Source organism: Aphis gossypii, chromosome 2, assembly GCF_020184175.1.
Source record: "Aphis gossypii isolate Hap1 chromosome 2, ASM2018417v2, whole genome shotgun sequence".
In the NCBI taxonomy this organism is placed as follows: Eukaryota; Metazoa; Arthropoda; class Insecta; order Hemiptera; family Aphididae; genus Aphis; species Aphis gossypii.
In genome coordinates this window covers 83,757,020-83,778,550 of record NC_065531.1, presented here as the reverse complement: position 1 = coordinate 83,778,550, position 21,531 = coordinate 83,757,020, and the positions used below count along the sequence as shown (strand labels likewise).

The 21,531-nt window shown below is 25.0% G+C and overlaps 1 protein-coding gene across 1 annotated transcript; it reads right to left on the bottom strand.

Annotated features, from left to right (window-relative positions):
* Window positions 1–2,102: 2,102 nt before the first annotated feature.
* Window positions 2,103–20,016, bottom strand: LOC114119781 (serine/threonine-protein kinase ATR-like). Its single transcript, XM_027981476.2, is given in 38 exon segments — window positions 2,103–2,443; window positions 3,012–3,254; window positions 3,351–3,504; window positions 3,581–3,695; window positions 3,767–3,905; window positions 4,687–4,794; window positions 4,877–5,000; window positions 5,087–5,391; window positions 5,475–5,647; window positions 5,715–5,920; window positions 6,003–6,187; window positions 6,528–6,750; window positions 7,508–7,786; window positions 7,843–8,118; window positions 8,195–8,337; window positions 8,777–8,893; window positions 8,959–9,098; window positions 9,163–9,465; window positions 9,564–9,724; window positions 9,800–9,951; window positions 10,017–10,147; window positions 10,418–10,544; window positions 10,615–10,786; window positions 10,859–11,080; window positions 11,146–11,393; window positions 11,756–11,881; window positions 11,943–12,059; window positions 12,123–12,525; window positions 12,760–13,504; window positions 13,578–13,646; window positions 13,649–14,025; window positions 14,164–14,267; window positions 16,075–16,199; window positions 18,258–18,465; window positions 18,541–18,878; window positions 18,956–19,126; window positions 19,475–19,711; window positions 19,798–20,016. Coding segments are annotated over 37 exon segments (7,632 nt in total). The 5' UTR covers window positions 19,704–19,711; window positions 19,798–20,016; the 3' UTR covers window positions 2,103–2,269.
* Window positions 20,017–21,531: the final 1,515 nt, after the last annotated feature.

Below are 21,531 nucleotides of genomic sequence, written 5' to 3'. Positions count from 1 at the left end.
ATGTATAAGTTTGTTATAATTTGTCAGCTATAAGCAATTTGTTGACCGTAAAGATTTGATCTAAATTATCTAGTATAATGATAATTTACTGGATACTATCACCGACTAGATCACTAAAAAAATAAGTCTAACAGAATATCGTTAAATGAGTACTGTTTATTCAAGTTGCTTTGCATCCATACGGCATTAACGAATATAGTTCGCTATCATTTTTCAACGTCTATGATAATATGAGAATATGGTTATAAATTAAAATATTGTAATTTCACCATCAGAATCCATTTTACTTACTGTTAACACGGAGTGGTGAATAGGCAATATAAGCGCATTCTTGTGTACAAGTAATGATGGTGTATTTCGTATTAGCGATATCCATGATGCAATTAGGAAACCGGGGACTGGGGTAAGTACGATGTTTGAACGTCTCACTACACCCACTAGTTGTCATAAATGACGCGGAACTATCCAATATCAAAATGTTAAGCTAATAATACCCAAACATGTTTCTTCAGTGGGTCACATTGAAAAAATATTGCCTTTTAAATTGGGTGGTGAAAATGGTGGTTTATGATTTAATGACCTGAATATCCGAAAATTAAATCATGTACAGAAAATTTCAATTTAAATAACTAATTTTATACGTGAATATTTGTATTCGTAACATTTTATCTTTAGATAAAATTTTTAAAATTGGCCAACGCTCAACTTCATTTATAATTATTGTAAGCTAAACTTATGGAAAGTCTTGTATTACATTTTTAACTCTTAGTTATATGAAATTTTTAACTACAAAGTTATTTGCAAATATTCATGATTTTGTCAATAGTTGAACTTCAAAAGCTAATAAATAAAATTGTGCATAATATGTATTCTTATAATTTTTGAATCGTTAAAAGATAAACTCATGAGGAACTTTGTATTAAAGTTTTAAGTACTTTGACATTGTCAAAAAAATTTATCGACATTTATAAACAAAAAACGAATATTTCAAATGCCTTAAAATAGGCGAACTATTTTTAAAAATTAAATTATGTAAAGAAAATCCCAATCTAAAAAATTCGTGAAATTTTTCTAGTATCAATGAAATACTTTTTGAATTGTAACAAATATAATATATATAAAATCGTTTGAGGATAAATCATCGTTATCGTTTCGTGATTTCGAAAAAATGTAAAATTTAGACGTTTATAACATTTTTTTCTTTAATGACACTTCGAGTTTTCTGTTAAGGTATTTCAAAGAAAACTTATGAAAAAGTTAGTGTTTAATTTTTTAACCTTAAATATAAATAGATAATATTTTATAAATTTTCAACTACAAAATGATATGCAAATTTTCAAGATTTTTTTACTACAATAAGAACGACTTATAAGAAATCTTGTATTAAATTTTCAAGTATTTTTGGTCACCTAATTTTTTTATCGACACTTCAAAAAAGAAAAATATATTAAAAAAAAAAATTCAATTGTCTATAAATAGCTCAAAAAAAGCTAGAACATTTTGAAAATATAACCGAGTATAGATAATACTAATATAAACATTTGGTGAAAACATCAAGTATTTACAGTGATTAGTTTTTGACTATTTGAGTTACAACTATCTAAAAAAATTGATTATGTCGAAAACTGGTGTTGCGTAAAAATTCCTGTTTTTCCTTCACCATTTTTAGGTTTTTCCCAATTTTTTTGAAAACTGCTTTAAACTTTTTTCTTTTAACCTCTATAATGCACTAATGATATTCAATTTGCTATTGGAAACCACCTCTGAAGTTTTAAATTGAAGCATTATTTTGACAAGTAATGATACACACATATAAAAAACACAATTGTTTAGATCTCTTCATTCAGAATCTTAAATCTAACCAAAGTTTAATAGCGGCTTAAGGTGAAAAAATGTTTTAAACATTAAATTATTGAAATAAAGTAGCGTTCTAATTATTAAGCAGTAATAACTTATAGTTTGAAGCTAAATAAAAATTATAAAAAGCCAAAAAAAAAACTATAGGGGTTCTGCAATAAAAGTGGACATAAAAAAGGATTACACAAATAAAAAGTATAAGAAACGCTGTTATAGACACTTTGAATTTTAAAATACAAACAAAAAACATTTAAAATTTGTTTATTAAAAATAAAATAGTATCAAAAATTCTTATATAATATGCTTATGCAATCATATTAAACACTTACTTAATAAATATCAAAAAGTACAATAGATAATGTGTGAATTTAATTTTAAATAACTTAAAATTGAATTAATCTTACTACTAATATCACAGAAATGCACTCCAACCTATATACATTTGACATAAATTATCAACAGAAATGGCTTCTTCAATAAGTTTACGCGTTTGTCCTGCAACTGATAGTGGCATGGAAGAATTTTTTAAATTAGCTCTTACATACCCCTGGAGACGCATTTCAATATTATTCAAATGTTCTTTAGCCTAAAAAATTATACATTAAATTTATTGAGTACTATTAAATAATATTTATTAAAATATTAAGTGTATACATAAAAATAGGATCTAGATTTTTAGGTTAAAATATGATTCTTATAATCTATAATAAAACATACAAATAATTTTCTTTAAATTCTCTTAAAAAATATAAAAATATATAAAAATAATCATAAACATCAAAACATATAAACATGTAATTGTAAGGGTAAGTCTCAAAATTAAAATTATAGTAATAATTGAAAATTAAAAAATATAAATATTTTTTTCCACATAGATTATAAAATATTCCAAGTTATGTAGAGAGAAGAAACTTAATATCCCATATTCCCATAATGTCTAAAGGCCTAAAATATTTTAAAAAAAAAACATTGTATTAAACAAATCTTTTACATTTTTTACTCTTATATAATTACTTATATGTTTACTATTAAATAATAATATATAAAAACCTAAAAATCCACACCACTTCAGTTATAGCATTAATTTTATAATATGTAAAATTATAAAAATTATAAGATTAATGATATGTAATTGTAATAGTAAGTATATTTACTTGATCATTTGCCATTTCAGAATTTTCATCAGCTATAGTGTCACGACCAGTCCACATGACTAAAGGGTCATATAAAAATGGTTTAAGAACACTAACTAATTGTTCTGTATGAGATCGCATGACACGATTAGTTATTTCACAAGCACTTGAAAGCATTCCTTCAAGTCCTCCAGTTCCCATAGCATCTACCATATTATGAGTCATACGAAATGGTACTCGTTCTGGCCATTCAAACTTTTCACCCTATGATAATTAAAATTAAATTATAAAATATAAAAATTAATAAAATATTGTACAAGTGTTCTGGTTAGTAAAAAAAAATATATATTTGATATGTACTCGATTGAATAGGCAATTGAAATCAACATGAACCACACCACCATTAGTTGAATCTAATAAAATATTTTCACCGTGACGATCACCAAGTCCTAGTATATAACCAACTATAGATATGACTGCTGTTGTTCTAGTAAACTCGCTTCTAGCTATATACCTAAAAAAAAAAAAAAATTAATTAATTAATAATAAATTTACAACAATTAGAATGAAATTTTAATAAAATTGCTAACCACTCTCCTGGGCTAGGAAATTCTTTAAGATACCAATTTCTAAAAACAGGTGGATGATTTGGTATTGCCTTATTTATAAAAACTGATCTTTTTTTTTCCAAAGAATCTTTTATATCTAAAGTAATAGTTATAAAATTATTCATGATACATTTTTCTAAAATTAAATGAGGTTAAAAATATACTTACTGCAGACCAGTCCTTGTAAAGTACTTTTTGATACTTTAATCCCTATTGCTTCGTAGCAGTTTAAAATTACACTTCGCAAAGTAACTACGTTTTGAACTAATTCAATTAGACCACAGTCAAGTATCATAGGTACCACACTCTACAAAAACAATTAGATATTTTTAAAAACAGGTAAATAGTTAATTTAAGATAAAATGTGTTATCTATCCATAGAAATTAATGAAGACATTTATGGTTAAAAAGAGGTATGACAGTTTTTCAGTTAGTATGTTCAACAAATAAATGATTTTTTTAGTTAATATTTAACCATCATTTATATAAAATGTATCTAAATATCTGGTTAAGACTTGATACAGAACATGGTTTGTTTCCATAAATATGTTTTTAAAATGTATTGTTTGAGTGCATTTAAAATATGTAATATATCTAAGCATATTAATTATAGATTCTTATATAGTATTAACTCAATAGACAATAATCTATCTATATATATATATAAGTACCATTCACTCACTGATCACTGTTCTCAAAAACTACAAAACATACATACTTAAAAATGTAGAACAGTAGTTTATCAAATACTTTAACCGAGCAATAAGAAAGGACTTTAAAAAATGTTGTGCTTAAGTGTATTAATTAATAATAATTTTTCATCACCAATACATATTGTGCAGCAAGACAGCCAGCTGGTATCCAGCTATCTTCAACCTATTATTTTTGTAGATGAAAATTTTTCTGAGAAGTTTATCGATCAAAATAATCTCACGAATCGCACATACATTAATATTCTTGTTATACAATAATAATAAAAAAAAAATACACACGGGTGTAACTGGGCAATTTAGCTAGTATATACTATTCTTAACCATAATAAATTCAGACTTGACTTTCTGAGAATAAGAAAACAAATTAATACTTACATATGTTTTTATAAAAAGATTTCGATCTCTTGCTTCTGGATCTCTTTTTAAATACATATTGACAATATTATTAAACTCCATTAATCTTGAATCAATTCTTATGTCATCCTATCAATATAACAATTAAAATAAAGTATTAAAAAATAATATTAAGTCTTAATTAATTAAATGCTTTTATAGAATAATTTACTTTAGGTTTACACATCATTGGATATTCATTACCATCAGAACCCAAAATAATAATGCGTTTTGGTTTTTGAAGTGAACTATAAATATAAACCTCATCTTTGATTCCATGAATATATACAAGATCACTAAACATATCAAAAATATTAAATAAACATAATAAGTACTAAAACTGATGTATTAAAATGTGAAATATTAGTCATTAAGATCTTACTCAGGAAATGGGTTATGTTTAGTATTACGGTTAGAATTAATGCGTGGTAATACCAAAGTGCGGAACTTTTGAGCAGGCACCATAATATTGCTAAAATAACCATTTGTTAACAAACGTGGTAGATTTTTCGCAATTTTTTGCAGAGGAAATTTAACACCAACTGGAGCATTTTGAGGACTTGTATTACACAATTCTGATAAATTTTCAAATAGTTCCATAAATTGGAACAACAAAGTTTTAACTTTAACCAATTTTGAATGTTTGAGAATGGAATTGAATCTACTCACTCTTACAGTAAATGGTGACTAAAACACAGTTTAAAAATACATGAATAAATATTTTACAAAATAAGAAATATGAATTCTAATAAAATATCAATAATTAATACTTTATGTAGAGTCATCAGCATCCATAAAGAATGATTAGGATAGTCAAGTATGCATTTAACTATGATATCAGTCAAAGTTTTAAAACATTCTTCTAATGGATGACATATTCTAGATGTAATTTGAGAAAAAGCAGTGAGGAACATAAATGTCGGTAATCTTAACATAAATCCTTCTAAAATTGTTATTTTAATTTAACATAAATTAATAAAATGAAAATGTTTTAATTAGTGTTAACTTACCTATGAGTTTGGTCATCTTTATAAATGTTTTTTTTCGTTCTACCAAATACAGTGACGTTTTATTATTTTTTTTTTTTAAATCTCGATTAAAATCACTTCCAAAATCCAACCAAACACTCAACATTTTGGGCATTGACTGATATATATATTCACAACCATATTGTAATGATAACCCATAACAATGAATTATATTGTTTATTAAGTTCCTTAAACAATTTTAATTAATTTATAATAAGTTTTTAAGTTAATTATTGTTAAAAAAAAAGTATAGGAAAATTAAATACTTACAATCCTTTTGTATAATAGACTGCAGGAGTCATAGTGTTGAGAATACGATCTTGATAATGTGCAAATCTCACAAGACTTTTTTCCCACATTCCAAACATTTCATATGCATTTTCAATATTAGATAAATTAGACTCCAAATCTATGTTTACAGTTTTGTCATTATACTTAGATAACAATAATAAAGCCTGGAATTGAAATTCATACGTTTGATAAATATTAGTGATTATTATCAAAGGGCAAAAATTAGTTACAAGTGTAGTTCTTTCATTATACATATTCCCGTCCAAATATAATTTGTTTGTTTCCAAAAATAATACTTCCATAGTAAATAAATTTAATGCAAAGGAAGATTAAAACATTTGAATTTACAATTGAATGTTAGTAACATACATTTTAATACTCTAAAGTTTTGATAATAGTGAGACATTTCAGAGATAAATATTTAGAAATTAAATACCCAAACCTTGAATTAATTAAGTGTAGATGATAAAATTATATGATAAATTAATAAAATATTGTACATACAGAGGCACCTGTTTTTCGTTCTTCTATTTGTTCATCACATGGTAAAGTTTTAATTATGTCCATATTTGGGAAAAGCATATTAATCCCTTTTTTTAAAGTTGCAATTGCTTGTCCTTGATCAGATTTTTTCCATAACAACTTAGCTTTTTCAATAAAAAGTTCTGTAGGTTTATATTTTTCAGCAGCTAATATATTTGAATATGCTTGTTGAAAATTTAGAGATCTAAAAGTAATTATTTAATATTTTTCTAATAACTAAATCTCATTGTTGTTTGATTTTAGTACAAAACTAATCTTGTAATAGTTTTAATAAAATTTAATTCTACAAAACAAAAAAGCCGTTTTATAAAAAAATAAATAATCATAATCGTAATTGGCCTAGGTAATCCATCTAAATGCCTGAGAATGAATTGGTGTAGGGACTTACATTCTTCTTGACTTATTTTATGAGCCTTGTCTAAAAAGTTTTAATAAAAACTCAAATGTGACCTTAAAATAATTGACATGAGAAGGCTTATAAAATAAGTCAAGAAGCAAGTAAGTTCCTGATTCCTGCACTAATTCATTTTCAGGCATTTAAGTGGATTGCTTGGGATTTAATTAGTGAAGATTCTGGTTATTGAATTTTACATGAACACCTTTGAACATTGTTTTTTGTAGAATTTAATTATATTAATGATTGAATGAAAAATTCTAAGTTTAATAATAACATGACATAATGGGGACTTTGTTTATAATGAAAAGTTAAAAAGTTAAAACAGATACCTTAGTAAGTAAAGTTACAAGCTAAAAGTTTAAGATTTAAATAGGAACCTAGGACTTGTATGAAGTATTTATGTAAGTATAAATCAAAGTAATTGGTTTGTATGAAACGTTTGTGACTTAGACTGATTTTAAATTTTAAAATATTTATTACTAGTACAAGGTTATATTAAGTTAATTTTTGTTATTATTACTTATCAAATCTTAATTATACATACTTTCTAGCGACTTTAATACTTTTCAACCAGCTTATACCAATTTGATGGTTGATAATAGGCTTTAATTCGTCTGTAACTAAATGTTGAGCAGCAGTCAAAACAACTCTACGCATACATAAAACTTGTTGTAAAACATATGCTTGAGGTTGTAGACACTGTAATCGTTCATCCATTTCATTAGTAATCAATTCTTTTAATTTAGTCTTTGTGGAAGTATCACCATCCATTATTTTGAATATAGTATCAAATATCTGTTCCATCTCATTTAAAATGTGCAATCTAAGACCAATAAAAAAATGAAACATAATAATAAAATATATTCAATAAAAACATACTTAACAATAAATGGATACGCCTCTTTGTATCCGGCAGATCCAACCATTGACATATATAGAGATTCTGTGACCAGATTTGTTATGGAAGAAATTTCTTTGCGTACGCTGTTCTTATCTTTATGTAAAAAATATACTAAGGCTTGACCAATACAAACACCCCAACTTTCACTGGCATTTAATGGTTTTTCAGTCAATAGTTCTTTTAATTTATCAAACATCATAAGACTCCACGTTGCTTCAGTCTTCTCACCAAATAATGTGTTTTGACAATCTGATCTTAAATTTGAGATTTTAACAGTTTTAAAAGCATGAAAAATTAAACATTAAAAATATTCAAAAATTAATGTATTACTTGATGTTTGTTAAGCCTTCAGCTATTTTTAATGCGGTAAATGGCTGATCAATGCCTAGATAACATTTAACCATACCCTTATGAAACTCTAAACTAGGATCTGAATACATTTGTGCTAATTTTTCATAACAAGCAGCAGCATCCTAAAACAAGTTAAGTTATTTGTAAAATAATATAAATATATATATAGTAACCAGAGTACAAGACTTTTTAGAACCACAATTTAATACGGCACTAAAACATATAGGCTGCAATGTTTATATGCATGACTGAAATTGGGTTAATTAAAATTACAGTATTAACACAGTAACTGCAATATGACAGCTGGCGATCATACAATAGGTTTTTATTATCCACAATCACAAATATATAATTTTAGGATTACAAATGACTGCTGATGATCATATAAAGGTTAATGTGTTAAAAAAATTATTAAAACTATGGATTTGTAATAAAAAAATGTTACTATTATAAATTATAAGCTATAAACTGCTATAATTATAATAAATAGTAATATGAAGATTGATATATTTTGATTGATAAATTATGTTTAATATTATTTATTTAAAATGTAGCATTTACTTGTAATTGTCCATTAACTTCATGTAAAAGTATCATTTCTTGAGGAGATGGGTCGTTATTATGAACAGCAATAATACCTTTAAGACTATCAGCATCATTTAGTTTAGAATAAATTTGCTAAATAAAATATAAAATAAAAGTAATGAAGAGTAATTAAATATTATTATCAAATTGAATCATACAGAAAGAGTTGGTAGATGATCTTGAAGTTTGTCTTTATTGTCATGAATGTAATCTTCAAGATACAAAAGTGCTCTAGCATATTCATCATACTCCAGTGATTTTTCAGCCAATTTTAATTTACAAAATCTTGTTAAAAATTCTAAAAAAGGTTAAAAAATATTTTAAAAATAGGTACCTAACTAAAATGTTGAAAATAATATTACTCAGAACTGGTTCATAGATGTTATTCTTTGATGCTTTTTGTTCTCGAGTCCATTTAAACAAAAAATCAAATAATGTGAATGCTGTTTTAACATACATTACACGAGTAGTGGTTTCATTTTGTTGTTCAGAAGAATTGGTCATTTCATATTCCATGGCAATTTGTCTACCAGCAATAATGTCATTAATAGTTTCTGGGATATTTGCGTTATTAGTTGTATCATCTACATCACTACTAATAACAGCTAGAAGTTCTTCGTATATTAAATTGCCATCTACAGCATTTGTACTTAAAATTGTATACACTAATTTTTTTTTTTTTTTTAAACATGAATAAATAAAGTTATTACTAATTAAATAATTATAATATTAATAATATCAAAAAAATTATAATATTACTTACGTAAAACATACGGTAAAAATAAAAGCATTGCTTCATTATCTGATCGTATGCTTGATTTACAATAGACAAAAATACGTTTAGCATATTCATCATTAATTAAAGGAACTAGGCGATTGACCCAATTAAAAGCCCACATGTTTAATGTACCACTTTTTCCAGATCTAATAAATAAATTTGAATATATTTATAAATTAATAGATTTATAAAAAAAAAAAAAATGTATAATAATTTAATACCCAAATATTGGATGTGGCATTCCTGTTTGGTATTGTTCTGTTTCTAGAGTGTAGCGAGATGAAGAAAGTGGATCAATAATCTCATGCAATGTGCTTGGGATAGATGACCAGATTTCTGAATCTTTCTTTACATTATAAACTTGTAAAATTTTCTAATAATTAATAATAAATAATTAGTTATGCTTTTATTTATATGAATATAAATATAAAGTAATACTTGTATTGCAACTGCAAAAGAATCCATGTATCGAGAATTTCTAGCAGACTGTAAACCTTGTCCTAATATGGTTATTGCACGTATGGCAAAGTCATTGCTTTTTATATCTAGTGGAAATTCTTTGTTTCGTCCTAAAAACATTTGAATAGTAATAGTTGATTTTTAAAATAAAAAATTTATATATTAATAAATAAATATCAAATTTTTTCATTTACATTTTCATTTTTATTTAAACACATATAATTTTAAGTTAAATAATTAAAAAAACATGCATTATATAAAAAACAACTATTTTTATGAATTAATTTTAAACAATAATTTTAACGTAAATTTATAAGAGATATAAATTATTAGTAATAGATATTTTCTAAAATTATTTACTAATTAAGGACTACAAGTACCTTCTTTAATGATATTGTTTGGTAAATAACTGGGATCTAATGCTCCAATTTTTCCTAAACATTCACTGCTGGCAAGTCTCACTCTTTTATCATGATGTCGTAAATTTTCAGTTAAAACCTCCAATAACTAATTAAACCAAATATATGTTAAATACATTTAAATGTTTATTATGTAATGTACTATATGATTTTTTTACCTCAATAATTACAGAATTAACATTGTCACTGGACAGTATCAGTTTAGTTACTTCAGACTGCTGAATTGAAAGTTCTGAATGTAATCGTTTTAAACCATGAAGTTTAACTTCCAATGTTGTATGAGCCACAATGTCCAATAACCATATTAATAACTTATTCAGTGGTTGTTTGCTAAAAATATTTAATTCAACAAAATCAATTTAAGTTAAGGAATAACATTAACGGTAAAAAAAATCAACATACAATACATTTTTTGAGTATTTTTGAACTATGTTGAAGACTATAGGATTGGCTGGGTGTGGATCTAAGAAATATAACTCAGCTATATGATTTTCTAGATATTTTTCGTTCTTTTTAACCATAAAATAAAACATATTGGCAACTTTGTTGGGATAAACATCTAATAGTGGCACAAGAGATACAAATATGGAGCTTAACATAGGTCCCAATGCTTCCATATTAACACTAAAAACAATAAAACAATTTAAAATTCAATTGCGTATATAGTTATTATGTGGTTAACAACATACCAATGAATAAATGAATCCCAGGCTTTTAACCCTAGATATATGAAAGCCCTATTTTTTAAGGATATAGCTGTACGTAACATGGCCAATATTTTAAACCTTGCTGGTGTCACAAAATTACTACCCATTAGTTTGAAAATATCTCCTAATGATAATAAAATGTTTTCCTTAATAGAATCTGATGAGTTTTTTACTAATCTTGATTCTAAAATCATCAGAAGGCCCAAAAATCTCGGAGATAAAAAATCAGCCTGGAAATATAAATTTAAGTTACAATTTTTACTAAAATATTATGACAGTGTGCAAAGCTCACCATCAGTTAGAAACTATAGTAAGACCATACATATTAAATGTGATTATCAGAAATATTATAGATGTTAAGAAAATATTCTAAATTAAGCTATTATTTTATAAATTAACTTTTATATAATAATATAACATAAATTCATCAACCCAATGAGTTATGAAATTTAACAAAATGAAACATTTATATATATTAGCCACTTTAGCTTATATTCTCTTCTATTTTTATAAATAATAATTTAGAACAATATTTTGGTTTGAAAATATTTAAATTTAATTAAACAACATTTTGAATCAAAACCATACTTACAAAGTTAACAATTGAAGTATCATTTCTTACATTAAATAGAACATCATATGTTTGAATTATTTTAATAGCTTCAGTAGCTTTATCATGTTTTGAGTGGAAATGTGTAAGTATCTCAGCTATAATTGGCTTTAAAAATAAAATAATTTTAATATAATTAAATATTACCTATAAAAATAGTTTTCCTTACAGTAAATGAAAGTCTGACCAAATGCACTAAGGGAGTACTTGTTATTTCTTCTAAAAGTAAACAGCCTTGTTTACAAATGTCTGTATCTTCAAAAAGCAATAGATGAGAAAAACAGTACTAGTAATGAAAAAAATATTATTTTAACAGAAAAGTATAAAATTGTACAAATGTAATACTTACTTTAAATGATTCTTTAACCAAGGTACTTTCAGTTTTTTGTGATAATGAAGCAATTTCACTTAATATTTTCCTTGTTCCTGGCTTTTTAATACACCAAGGAAATATATATTTGATAATTTGTTTTATTGCGTACATATCTTTATGCGTGAAACCTAATTTGTTATAAGTCTTTTTTACATCAATGTTGGGATGGTAAGCATGAAAACATGCAACTAAATTATTAGCAATATATTGCATTAATTCAGTTTCATATCTATCAAATATTACTAAAAATTTTGTTTTATGAGCTGCAGCAATTTCAGTCATATAAAATTTTGCAACACTTGCATAAGAAGAATTTGGATGAATTAAAAATAGAAACATAAATTCCATTGATGGAAGTATAGTAGAATCAATTGGCACACTGAAAATTAAAATATATAAAATTGTTGTACATAGTGTTAATTTGAAAATATAATTGTTATTAGTAAAATGGTTTTGTGTTTATAATTCCCACATAGTGAGTAACAGATCAATGATCAAATTAAATTACACTTATTATTATACCAGATGTAGTGAAATGAACCAAATCTAGCTTCTTGTTACAAGAATTAAAGTATTGTTTTAATATTATAATGTCTTTTCATAAAAAACTTACCATCCAATATTGAAAATAGTTTCTAAGCAAGTATATTGTAGCTCATTATTTCCAACTTTCAGGCTACTATTTACAGTTGAACAAAGAATATTTAATGTTTGATAAAAAACTGATTCAATTATTTCAATATTTCCTGATGAATCTTTTTCAAAAATGATAGAATTTAAAATTTTTGAACTCTGAATGCGCACTTCTTCGTCTTTGTCATTTATCAACATTAACATATGTTTTCTAAAAGAATTATCTGGATAAAAATGATTCATGATCATCGGTATGTTCTTAATGACTTCACATCTGATGTCTGTATTCAAATTGTTTACAAATGATAAAAGTAATATTTTCCAATATTCATTTAATATTTTTTCACAAGTATTGTCTATTGAACATATTTGCAAATTTGGCTGTATTTTTTTACAATCACAATCTATACATAATAATTCTTCTTGGCAAGAAGTTTCATTATATCGAATAATGGTCTTACCATACATAGCGCATATGAGAATTCTTAGATTTTTAACAAACACAATATTTGTGGACTCATCAAAATCTTTAATTATTTCAAATAAAATAGAAATATCTTGATTTTTTTTCTTATGAAATAAAAATGGTAAATTTAGAATTGATATTTCACATATATTTTTATCTCTAAGTGATGTTATAACAATATTTTGTCTCCAATCATACAACACATTAATTTGCAAACGACTAATAAAAGTAAGACACTTTTTAATTATTCGTTTATTATCTGAAAATAAATATTAAATTACACAACTTCATTTTTAAAACAATATAAATTTTTAATATGTTAAATTACTTACTAAGTATAACAGAATATTTGCTTACAATAGCACTTAAATGTTTGAATAAGGGCAAATTTCTAAATATGTGTTAGAAATACTCATCCATGGTAAAGAAAGAATAGCAATAACTGTTTTAGCATCATTAGTTGAAAAGGAAGAAAACTCTTTAATACTAACTAGACTACCACTAGTAGATACCAGCGTTTCTATAGTAAAAAGATCATTATGATTTAAAACGTGGTCCATCATTTTATTTAATAATTTATTAGCATTAATATTTTGCAAAAATTGATAGTTTTCATCTTTAAAAATCATGTCTAAATGAAGAGCAAGACATATAGCAGTATTTATGATTTGAAACTCTTTTGCAGTAAGAATTTCTGTAGAAGATTGTATAGTTTGATTTAGGTACTTCCAAAATTGAAACCAAATTGAACTTGGTATTGACATATTGATAGAATTATTTCTAAAATTATATTTTATATAAAAATGAATTAAAACAAACACTTAAGTTGAACAAAAAATAAAAAAGGATAATAAGTACATCATTGGTTACAAATTAATATTTATAGTCAATGATATTATATATAAGAATTCAACTAACTTTTCATCAGCAAAAAAGTTTACATTATCTTTTTCATTCTCAATCATTTCTTTATTGTTTTTTAATTCTTGTAAAATAAAAAATTCAAACAACACATTCATTCCCTGAAAAATAAAAATAAATATTAAAGCTTTATTTTTTTTTATTAGGTAGTGAATAACTAATTTTTGTTTGAAACAAAATATTTATAAAATATATTTAAATTTCTCTTTTTTATACTAAATTAAAAATATTATTACATTTTTAATCATGTTTCAAAAAAAATGATTATCGTTATACATTATTTATTTTTGAAAACATAAAATAAATAATAATATAAACAATTAAATTTTAAAAGTGAAATTTGTGGTTAAATTTTAGAAGTCAATGATATATAACAAATCCAAATAGTATGGTAGGTACCAATTCTTAAAGTTAAGTAAAATATATTATTATTTTTTAACCTCAATCTATTATTTGATTCTGTTAGCTTCATACCAAAAAAATATCTGTTTTAAGTTACTCGTAAACAATAAATATAAGGTGAGAACTCAGGACTTGTTTATGGAGCTTACAAAGTTTCCTATTTCTCCTTACACATTATATTAATAATTATATTTTTACACAATTATTAATTAATTCGACTTTCATACGGTCAACAATAACTATTATTATTTGAAGTGAAAACTTCTTTAGGCGTGTTTAGCACTTTTTGTGAGTACTGAATTGAACTAAGCCGTCACGCTAATAATGTAACGCTCAATCGGGTGAAGTCGGCTCGAGTCGACTAATAGCAATAATTGTCACTATAGCAACAACACGTATCAGCAGCATTTAATATAGATATTTTTTTAAGTATTTCGGTTTAATTTTCTGTTGTACTCAGAAGTGTTTCAACAAATTACTGCCCCCCTCTATGTTATAGAAGATGGATGAAGAAAATCAAAATTTAATGATCTATACCGAAGCCAGATCTGCTCTTCTCCATGAAAACTTTCATAGATTGCCAATGATTTTGAGTGGAAATTTCAATGTTGATTTTTCAAAAGACACATCCAAGCCTCTAGTGGATTTTTTGATATCAACATTTAATTTGAATATGTCGAATGATCCGAATGAAAGTATGACGAAATATGGAACAACAATTGATGGAGTTTTTTTTTAGGTACCTATTTAGAAAATACATTCCATTCAAAAATATTTATTTCATATTTCAGTTACCATAAACCTATAGTTTCATTTTTAGAGTATGATGATGCATATGAAGGCCATTTAGAGTAAAATTTACTGGAGTAATTTATACACAATTATAATTAAGTGCATTGTAAAAGTTATTAATTTATCAATAGAGAACGCAAAAAAAATTGTATTTCGTATTAATAATTTTGCCTTGTTGAAGTTTTCACTTCTGTCGTGTGGTCTTAAGCACACAATTTTTTTTTATTATTTTTATCGATCAATACTATGACTGTTTAGCCACAAATATTAAAACCTAAAAATAATTTTCAATGAAATATAGTGAAACCTGTCTTAATATATAAGTACATATTACCTTACCATACTTATTACATACATATACATACATTGTTATCAATTAATGATTGCTACAAACTTTATTTTGTACAACTATTAAACTATATTTTTCATAACAATCAAATTTTAAAATAAAAAACATTATCATTGTAGTATATTTGTGATTAAATAATACCTTAATAATGTATAATTTAATATAAAAGTAGTTTGTTTTTATTGGGGTGGGGAGGATAAAAAGACTTCAACCTCAAAACAATCCCACGGGTGTGTATCGTTTTCATGATACTTATTACTTAGATTAATTAAATAAAAATTTAAGTTAACTATTAATATAATTTTACTAAACATAAAATAAAAATATTTTAATTTAAATAAATATGAAATCTAATTAATACTTACTGGTGAAGATACATTTATCAGTTGATACATAGGTAACTTTTCAAGTATTATATTAGGATTAACAATTCCATCATCAAGTAATCCTTTAATAACTTTACACATTGCCTCAGACAGTTTTTTTGTCACTAAAAATAAAATAAATTATGATGTTATTTATTGTATATTTATACAAAAAATATAATTGCAATAAAGCAAATACAACATTTTGTAAAATGCTTTTCTTATAAATAATATTATTTCATTTAATCAGGCACAGATCTGAGAGGGGGGCTAAGGGGCTTTAGCACCCACCCCTTTCGGCCGTATTTTAAGTTATATAAAATGAAATTACTTTAAAAAATATTAATAAAAAATTCTTTATTCATCATTTTTAATAATAAGACCCCCCTATTTGTGATTTCTAGATCTACGACTGGATGATTTATGTATATAATATAACACATAAAATTAAAAAAATGCATACCTCTCAAAAAACATTGAATTTAACAGAAAGTTGTTAAAATATGGAAATGATTAGTTTTGCTAGTTAGATATTATAGTACCTTTTAGATTCTGATAGAAGTAAGGAGTATATTGATTTTACTATGATATATTTTTTTTTTATTTTGTCTGTATACACCATAACTTGTCTAAATAATGATTAAATTTAACACTTCAGGGGTGGTTTCCAATGGAGAATTTATATCTTTGATATGTTATGAAGTCAAAAATAAGAAGTTTCCAAAAAAAAATCAGGAAAAAACTGGAATTGCATAATCTATACTTGGTTAAATTTTCAAAATTTTCTAGCTTTTTTTTGAAGTATTAATAGACAATTGAAATTTTTTTAAATGTATTTTTCTTTTTTGAAGTGTCAATAAAAAAATTTGGATGACCAAAAATACTTAAAAATTTAATATTAAGTTCCTCAATAGTTAATCTTTTAAACATTCAAAAATTATAAGAATACATATGCAAATTTTTTTTATTAGCTTTTGATTTCAAATATTCATAAAATTCGTCAAAATCATGAATATTTGCAAATTACTTTGTAGTTAAAAATGTCATATAACTAAGAGTTATAAATTTTAAATAAGACTTTTCATAAGTTTAGCTTACAATAATTATAAAAAAATTTGAGCGTTACTTAGATTCAAATATTCACGTATAAAATAAAGATTATTTACAATCAAATAATTTTAGATTTAAAATTGAAGTTTTTTGTTAATGATTTAAGTTATGAGATAGTTTGGGGTATTCAGGTCATTAAAACATAAACCATATTTTCACCACTCAGTGGAAAATATACATATAAACCTAGGCTGACAAATCATCTGCGTTCAGAATCGTTTATTGTATACAATGATAAGTACCTATCATTGCATTCCAATTTAACACACCCATTACAGTAACCTGCATGCTGCTCTATGCCCGAGGTTCACTGTATACCTACTGTACAACATAGCAATACCCACTTGACCCCCCCTTTTTTTTATTTAAAAATGTTGGTATTATATTAGGTATACTAAAGACTGTAATAGGCCTTTGGACCTAATATAGTGATAGATTCTCTAAAATAATTGTTTTACAACAGAACGTTACCACTTGACCACCTTTAATTTTTTTTTAATTATACTTAATATTTTAAAATAAAATACATTTTTATATTAATTGAAATTATTAAAACACTTATTAAATATTTTTAATATTATTTATTGACAATATACATTTTAAATTCCTTATTCTGATTTCTAAGTAAAATATTTTTTTAAATACTATAATTAGTATGGTATTGAATAATTCACAATTTTTCTCAAGATTTGAAAATGTATTAAAAAACATAAAATAAAATGTTAAAACACAAAGTTTTCAGAAAAACTAACACTAAAAAATCTTAAAAATTTTTGAAAACAATTAAATACTTAGTCTTTGTTCCAGTGGATCTCATAAAAAAAAAAGAAAAAACAGAATTATAATATCAAAAACTTTAAATAGTTATATTTCATTACGCATCCAAAATTCAATTTTATACATCAAAGTACTTCAAAAAATATTATTTTGGAAAAAAGGAATCTAAAATGTATGAGACAATTCAAAAGATAAAAAAATTTAAGAAAAGTAACAACAATTTTTTTAAAAAATTATAAATAATGAGTGTTTTATGTTAAATTTATTACCCCATATTTATAATAAATTATAAATACCTTTAATTTTATCAGAAAGTAGTAATTTTGATACTAAGTCTATTATTGCCATATTTATAACTACAACATGAATTGATCCTGCTTTACATATAATATTAAAGATGTTACTTAAAATTTTTTGAATCTCATAAGATTGTTCTGTAGAATTATATTTCAAACAAACTTTTTCAATAGTATCAAACAGCATTTTATAAATAGTTTCTAGTATCTAAAAGAATATAATAAGTAAACAATTAATAAATTATAAATATAATAGTTTATCAAAAATAATATTGTTTCTTACTTCAAAATATTTTTTATATGATATTGATGCTAGCATGTGCAAAATTAATTGAAGTCCGGCTTGTGTGACTTCTATTGAATGTGAATTGTGTATAGCTATTGTGACAGATTGCCAAAATTTTATAGTCGTATTTTTTTTTATATAATTTATAGAAAATACACTACTAGAAAATAATTGAAATAATTTTGATAGCAAATAAACATAACTGTCGCGGTCATTAATAGAAATATGAATAGAAGTGAAATCAATTACAGACAATTGAGTTCGAAAATTCTTTTCAGGATTACACCATGTAATGACAATTGGCCATGAATCTTTAACAACATTCTCTGCCATATCTTAATTAAAAAACACAGGAATTAAATATTTTTAAAGAAATAATACTATTGTATAATAGTATAATTGTTTAATTTACTTGTTATAAATTTAGAATAATCATTAATAGCACAATCATAAATATACGTATTTTGGCAAGAAAGTACTTCCAATAAACATGTTTGGCTATGAGTAGAGTTACTATGTAATGGGGAGAATCCTTTTTGACTGAGAATTTTTACTAGTTGACCAATGATCCAGATGGTAAATTCTGAAAAAAAAATTAATTAAATAAAATTAAAACTAACTTATAGGTAGGGACATTCTAATATTAAATTGACTTCTTTTAATGTATATTGATTGATAAAGTAATTTAGGTAATAGAAAATTGTATGTTATTGGGTATGTCCTTCAATAATTTAAATTGACTAAGAAAAATATCAATTTTTATATTTTATTAGTTATAAACATTGTAAAGATCTTAAAAGAAAATCTAAAAAAATATTTCCAGATTATAAATCAAATTCCTGGTAGGTATTAGTGGTATTAGAAACATATAAAGTTAGAATTCTTAAATATATCTATAAATTAATAATAAAATATTTTAAAGTTTATATACCTTTATAGTAATCAACACTGAATGCATTGCTTTTGTTGCTAACAAATGGACTAAAAACTCCTTCTTGTTCTCCCATTTTACTCAGAACTTCACGCATAATTTTAGCATGCTCTTCCAATGATTCAGCTTCTTCATCCATTATAAATGTAAACATACTTTTAAATTTTCTCCACAAATCAAATGGGAACTTTTGTTCGGCTACTGCAGCGTCCACTTCCATTTTTTCCATTATTGTTTCTAAAAATACTAATAAAATTATCAATTGAATCATATAAGAAAATATTATTTATGTGTTTGAATAAAATTGATTTATACAAGCATACTTGATGTTTTAATACTATAGAAAACAAAAACTATCAATTACAAAATTATCCCATTGAGTGTATAGTATGAAAATATTAAGAAGTAATGGGTACCCATTATGCTAAGTACAGTTTAAGATTAAAACGTTATTTCGTAAATTGTTGTTAATTTTTAAAAATTAAACTAAATGTACCTAATTACAATAGTAAGTACCTATTATGATTTTGATGAACTATGAAGTAGAAGTATACATAATTTATCATAAAATGATAAGCTTTCAACCAAAAACAAGACGCATGAAATCAAATCCCGCCAAAAAATGTTGTTATCTATATCTTTGCTCCTACAAGATGATAACATAATATCACAAAATATTATTCTGTTCTCTTGAAAATCTCGCGGTAATTCGAATAAAAACCATTCATTTATAAGTACACTCGATTATTTGAAATTACATTTTGGTAAAACTGGCCACTAACACGTGACATTTCGAAGTTTCATCCGTTCATTGCTCGGTAATTCGTAGTTTATTTACCAAATATATTTCTTATAATCTTTTTGTTAATTGGTAATTTACTATAAAATTATGTAGACATTTAATTTACTATTTTCGATAACTAGGTATAGAATTATTATCGTTATTTCTTAATCGTCTCTTATCGTATTTTAACTCTTCGATAGTTGAATGTAGGCTTGATAATCAAGTACAGACATTCTTGTGACGAGAGCGTCTAACTTAAAAAAAAGTTAGCCTGACGATTTCGGAAAAAAATCAGAATCTTTTAAGTACATTATCTACGATTTTTAAGGGGAAAAATACAATCATGCTATGTCATCAAGCGGTGGTAGAAAACGCAATAGTAAAGTTGAGCATCCAAGACTAGAAGAGAGTCTAGTACAATGGGTTGGCCCGCGCAATGTAGAGGGGAAAATGTGCCAGTAAGCGGCCTCTATTACTAAAAGAAAAAGCAAAATCATTCGTCTAAGAGTTGGTTTTTCTCAGCTAGTGATGGATCGTTAACTAATTTCAAAAAAAGAAAAACGGTATTGTTTTCAAAAAAATGTGTGGTGAAAGTTCTAGTGTTAGCGATAACTACGTGTGTTCAGAGTGACACCATACACTTTTAACTTTGTTGAAAAATTACGAGCCACAAAATGTGTTGAACACAGACGAAACCGCTTTATTTTTTAAATGTTTACCAGATAAAACATTTACTTTTAAACTTTTAAAGATGAAAAATTCCACGGCGAAAAACATAGTAAATACAGGTTAACGATTTTACTAGCAGTAAACATGGACGGCTCCAAAAAGTTAACTCCACTTCTCATAGGAAAAGCTGACAAAACTAGATGTTTTAAGAGCATACGTTCATTTCCTATAACTTATCATCCAAACCAAAGGGCATGGATGACGACACAGTTATTTAATGAATGGTTGGTTAATTGGTTTCACTCAATAAAGATATGAAAAAACAGGAACGCAAAATTCTTCTGTTCTTAAACAACTGTACAGTTCACAATAACCCTCCACCCTTAACTAATATAGAACTTCAAGGTATAATTAAAAATTTTAAGTTAATCATTAGAAAAATTACGTAACTTTTTGCTTTAGTAGGAAGTCAATGTCGAAGTTTTTGAAGCTTTATTCACTCTAGAAAATACTATTGAAAAAATTAAACCAAGTTCAATGAAACAGAAACCAATTACAGATTTCTTCAAAAAATAATCATCTTTCATAATAGGTAATAATTTCA